The sequence below is a fragment of the Tupaia chinensis genome, unplaced genomic scaffold (genome assembly GCF_000334495.1).
Source record: "Tupaia chinensis unplaced genomic scaffold, TupChi_1.0 Scaffold000062_1, whole genome shotgun sequence".
NCBI classification, from domain to species: domain Eukaryota; kingdom Metazoa; phylum Chordata; class Mammalia; order Scandentia; family Tupaiidae; genus Tupaia; species Tupaia belangeri.
The window spans coordinates 4,279,629-4,285,260 of NW_006159520.1; the positions used below are offsets into that span (position 1 = coordinate 4,279,629).

General features: G+C 40.0%; 1 protein-coding gene across 4 annotated transcripts in view; it reads left to right on the forward strand.

Moving 5' to 3' along the window:
* Positions 1-2,920, forward strand: part of TMCO5A (transmembrane and coiled-coil domains 5A) — a 22,215-nt gene extending 19,295 nt beyond the window's left edge. For 2 of the 4 annotated variants that reach the window (XM_006141711.2, XM_006141712.3), the window contains one exon: positions 1,406-1,897. In XM_006141711.2, coding sequence (XP_006141773.1) covers positions 1,406-1,604 — 199 coding nt within the window. In that variant the 3' untranslated portion in view covers positions 1,605-1,897. Of the gene's footprint in view, positions 1-1,405; positions 1,899-2,549 lie in introns of those variants that run through there. The other 2 variants (XM_006141713.1, XM_027765676.1) reach the window with 2 other exon arrangements.
* The last annotated feature ends 2,712 nt before the right edge of the window (positions 2,921-5,632 follow it).

The following is a 5,632-nucleotide window of genomic DNA, read 5'->3' on the forward strand; positions in this document are numbered from 1 at the left end:
TCCCTCTCACAAAAGAAGAAGGAAGGAAGAAAAAAAGAGAGAAAAAAAGAAAGGAAAGAAAGAATAATTATTAGATAAAATCAAGGAAAATCAGCAAGAAAAACATGGCTACCCATTCCAAAAAAATTAGATCACTACATACTGATTAACTCAGTATATAGAAAAAGCAAACCTTGGTATGTTAAAGACTTAATTATGAAAACAAAAAGGTTAAAACTCTGTATCATTTATTGCTGCACAATAAATTATCCCAAAGGTACTGTTTTAAATAACAAACATTTATCAAGTAACCATTTCTGTGGACCAGAAATCTATGATCTGCTTCGCTAACTGGTTCTAGCTCAGGGTCTGTCATGAGGATGCAGTTAAGACATTGACCAAAGTCACAGTAATTTAAAAGCTTCCCTAAGTCTGGAGAGTCTCTTCCTCAGGTAACATGCTCACATATCTCATGAGTATTTTTCTGATAGTTGAAAAATCTCAGCTTTTTACCACATGGTCCTCTCCATAAGCCTGCATACGTCTCCCTACAACATGGCAGCAGGCTTTCTCCAGAGAATAAGGAGAAAGCTGCAATAGCTCTGGGACTTAGTCTAGGAAGTGACAAAGCATCTGTGGACCTATCTTGAAACTACATAGACTCTTCATAGACTACGAGTATCATCTAGGCCTTGAGATGCAGAACAATTTTTTTTAACAGAACATGAAAAGCATTGTTTTTAATTAAAGAAAAGGTTGATAAGCTAGGCCTTATTTAACTTAAGAATATTTACTCTTTAACACCTTAGAGCAAGGGAAGGGTATAAAATTGGGTAAAGGTATAACAATACACACGATGGGGAAGGATTGATAACAAGAACATATAAAGAACTCCTACGAATCAGTAAGAAAAGCTCAAACTACCTAGTAGATAAATGGGCAATAGGAAACACATAGACTGGTAAACCCAAGAACAGATACTCATCATTGTTCATCTAGAAAATGCAAATCGAGACTGCAAGCTAATACTTGGCACCAGTTTGATCAGCAAAATTTTAATAATCTGATAATACCAAGTGTCAGAGGAGGACATGCATCCAGCAGAATGTATTCCTTGCTGGTGGGGTATAAATTGAAGTCATTACTTTGGAAAACAATTAGCCCAAACAAAATAGAAACTAGGGAACAAGACCATTTTAGACTGAGATAAACGCTACAAAGAAAATAAAGCACAGTCACAGAGAATGACTGGCAGGCCTGCATGTGGGCATAGGCTGTCTTCATGAAGGTTGTCAGGAAAGGAGACAACAATTAACGGGAAACACCTGAATAACAAGAAGGTGCCAGACATGCATTCAGGTGTGATTTATGATTTTGTTCCAAATTTTCTCACCTCTGGTTAAGTTTCTTGACTTTCTCTTTTCAGGATTTTTCGCTATCTCTTTTTCATCATCCTGTTTTTCATCAGACTCCTGGGTTATATATTTTTCCATGTAAGTTTTATAAATCCAGATCTCCTTGTCAACGTACTGCCCAAGATACTGAGCAGGGGCATCTTATGGAAGCTAAGGTGCTTCCTCTTTCCATCTCTCACACTTGAGACAGAGGATATGTTACCTCACTGAGGCCCAAGAAATATTCGTAAGCAACAGAAGGCAATGGGATTTGAACCTGAAGATGGGAGATAGTGAAACCTGTGGAGGAAAGAGGCTTTCTGCCAATTTTCCCTTGAGGTTCGCCTACTTGACTATCTTCTCTCTCCCTGTTATCTTTCCATGATTAACCTTGCCCAGTAAAGAGCTTTGTCAATAGGTTTTTGTGCTATATGAGTAAGATGAATAGAAGGTGAAAGCAAATGAACATGAACGTCTTAAAATAATCAGAAGTAAAGCAAAGTTAGAGTTGATCAAGCTTTCTAGTGAATTTTGAAAATCTAAGATACTAAATTCCTGAAATCTGGAAGATTGCTACTTAAATTATTTAGAACCCTTCAATTGTAGTGACTTTTTTGGGGGGGGAGGGGGTTTGTTTTTTTGCCATGGGGCATGTGTACTTGCTGGAGAGGGACTGAGAGACAGAGAGAAGGAAAGTAAGAAATCACCTCCCAGAGGAAATGGCCATACCACAATCCCTTCTCCTCCATTCTCCTTTTGAGATTTTGGGCCCACAAACCACATGTGCCTCATGTGATTGTCAAGGTGCTTGATCCAGGACCTGAACCATGGGTGGCCATGTGTGAATCTAGTGCCTTAACCACCGCACCACCTGCTGGCATTAGTTATAATGACTTTTACATTAGCTCATTTATAGCTAATATATACATACATATACCTATACAAAGACTTCAAGAAGTTTGTGGAAAATTGGAAGTATGAATAGTTGTAAAAAAATTTAATCTATATATAATTTTTATAACACATTTTTCCATGAACTTTTTGAAAACCATATATAATACATGCTTATAGAATAAAAAGCCCATGACAAGATTGAGGGCTTCAGTTAAGGTTGGATCCAGAAGCCACAAAACAATGTCACTAGGACTTCATCCCTTTTTTCTCTTTCTCCTTAAGGCCATTCTTCTTTTAATAGCAAGATGGCTGCCACAACCTAAATTCCATCCTACCAGATTAGCAACCTTAACAAAATGAAAGTCTTTTACAACAGCTCCAGCACTGAAGTCGAGAGAAAAATAAACTGGTCTATCTGAGGTCAGTGCCTACCTCTGTCCCACAATCAATGTAGTCAAAGGGACGAGAGTATGCTGAAATTGATGAAGTGTGAAGTATATGTTCAACCCCTTCTTCAAAGATAGCGGAGATAAAAGGAGAAGAAAGAGATAAAGGAGTCAACTCCACCAAAATTATAAGGAATATGTTTCCCATTGGATCAGGGGACTCTATTTCCAAGGCAGAAGAAAGGGATCCTGGTCAGGTGAGGGAAGATTTCTCCTTAATCATTAAACTCCAGCAGTCAAACAAACTCTTAAAACTATAGCTCATGTCATTTATCTTACTACCAGCAAAAGTTGTAACTTTGCAAAGTCATAGATTAACATACTGAAAACTAATGTAAATTATTGAGTCTCTAGAGTTGAAATAAACAAAGATTCTCAAATAAATAGCATATGACTGGTATAAACTGCTTCACAAACTCAAGGTAACTTATACATGGTCATACCTCTTATTCTTCCAATTAGAATTGCTGAAGCACTTGCATGCATTATTAACAGGATAAAATCAAACCCCCTTTTGAAGCCTTCCCTTCCTCCTGCATTGTCAGGAGCCTCAACAGCTCTGAAGTCTGAGGGCAGGGAGTGGTTATTCTGGCTTCCACACCAGCCAGGAACAATCTTGAAACTCCTTTGCCCACTGTCATTACTTCTTGAGGCCACATGGTGTCACTGTTAAAAAGTGGTACTACACAAGATGATCCCATAACTTATCCTATTAATTGGGACACATTTGATAATAGATAATATGCCAGGGTAAGAGAAATCAAACAGGGCTGTATTAAAAAAAAAATAAAACTGAACTATGGTTACTTTATATGTCATTCAAGATTCCGCTTACCCTGTGTATTCTGCTGAGGGAGGTGGGTCCTGTTCCTCAGTGTTATGTGCAGCCAAGGTGCCCCATGCTTAAATTCCAAGCACCAAACACAAGGTACACCTCTCCTTCATTCTGGTACCCTGCCCTCTGCTTCAAAGTCAGGTTCCTAGAAGTCAAGATCAATTTGGGATCAGCAGTTAGCATAATGGCTATGTTGCTGGACTCCCATGTAACTGATTGCGGTTCGAGTCCTGGACCCGGTGGCTTAAACTCATGCCAGGTGCATGTTCATGTGTTCCCAAGATCCCGAGAGGAGAATGGAGGAGAAGGGATTGTGGCATGGCCGTCCCCCTGGGGTTGATTTCTCGCTTTCTGTCTCTCTGTCTCTCTTTCTTTCTGGCAAGTGCACGTGCCGCATGCATTATTAACAGGATAAAATCAAACCCCCTTTTGAAGCCTTCCCTTCCTCCTGCATTGTCAGGAGCCTCAACAGCTCTGAAGTCTGAGGGCAGGGAGTGGTTATTCTGGCTTCCACACCAGCCAGGAACAATCTTGAAACTCCTTTGCCCACTGTCATTACTTCTTGAGGCCACATGGTGTCACTGTTAAAAAGTGGTACTACACAAGATGATCCCATAACTTATCCTATTAATTGGGACACATTTGATAATAGATAATATGCCAGGGTAAGAGAAATCAAACAGGGCTGTATTAAAAAAAAAATAAAACTGAACTATGGTTACTTTATATGTCATTCAAGATTCCGCTTACCCTGTGTATTCTGCTGAGGGAGGTGGGTCCTGTTCCTCAGTGTTATGTGCAGCCAAGGTGCCCCATGCTTAAATTCCAAGCACCAAACACAAGGTACACCTCTCCTTCATTCTGGTACCCTGCCCTCTGCTTCAAAGTCAGGTTCCTAGAAGTCAAGATCAATTTGGGATCAGCAGTTAGCATAATGGCTATGTTGCTGGACTCCCATGTAACTGATTGCGGTTCGAGTCCTGGACCCGGTGGCTTAAACTCATGCCAGGTGCATGTTCATGTGTTCCCAAGATCCCGAGAGGAGAATGGAGGAGAAGGGATTGTGGCATGGCCGTCCCCCTGGGGTTGATTTCTCGCTTTCTGTCTCTCTGTCTCTCTTTCTTTCTGGCAAGTGCACGTGCCCTATAGAAAAAAACTCTCCAAAAGAAAAAAAAAAGGTCAATTCCAGGTTCTGCCTCCCTCCCTCCTTGCCATTCCAGGAAGCCCTCCATAGTCTAGGGAGTCAGCCTGCTCTCTAGAGCTCCACCCCTCTAAAGGTCAAGAGTCCTTCCTTCTAAAGATTCAGGTCTCAAGACACAGATCTGATGACACCCTCCAAGGAAGAGTTCATGGTGCCCACCTTTTCTACCAGGCACTTTCCACACTCTTCTAGAACTTCTGTACCTGGAGGAGAGAAACATTAGTTTATTAAAAGGCAATATTAGAGTAGCTATTCATTTTATAGTCAATATAGGTTTTTCTAAGCTGTTACCAACTCGCCAGTTTAGGGAACATCTCTATATATCTCATTTAAAAATATCTTTTGTTCAGAATGTTTTGTTCATCTAGCTCATGATTTGAGAAAAGGAGAAGAAAGAATATTTGTTAAATCCTTAGTATTTCATCATGTTGGGAATATAAAGAAGAAGACATAATATCTATCCTTGAGAAGGTGGGAAGGAGAGACACATTCATGTGTACATGATCAGCCCTATAATAGAAAAATAAAGAGGGAATTAGTTCCCCGTGTCTATGTACAATGAGAAGTGACACTAGATCCATGGATTATTCTAAACCAAGAAGAAAATGACATGCCACACACAAAATAAAAAGACCATGCCTTGACGAAGGCCGTTCTTTACTGAAGGTCTAAAATCACCTTTTGTCCTAGATGAATATTTTAAATACAAGGAACTCAATGGAAGCTGTCTTAGTCTATTATTGTGTTGCTAACAGAAATACCGAAGAATGGGTAATTTATAAAGAAATAGAGGCAGGGGGTGTGGTGGTTGAGGTGCTAGACTCCCACCTGGAAGACTGTGGTTTAAGTCCTGGACCCGGTGGCTTGGAAATCATGCTGAGCA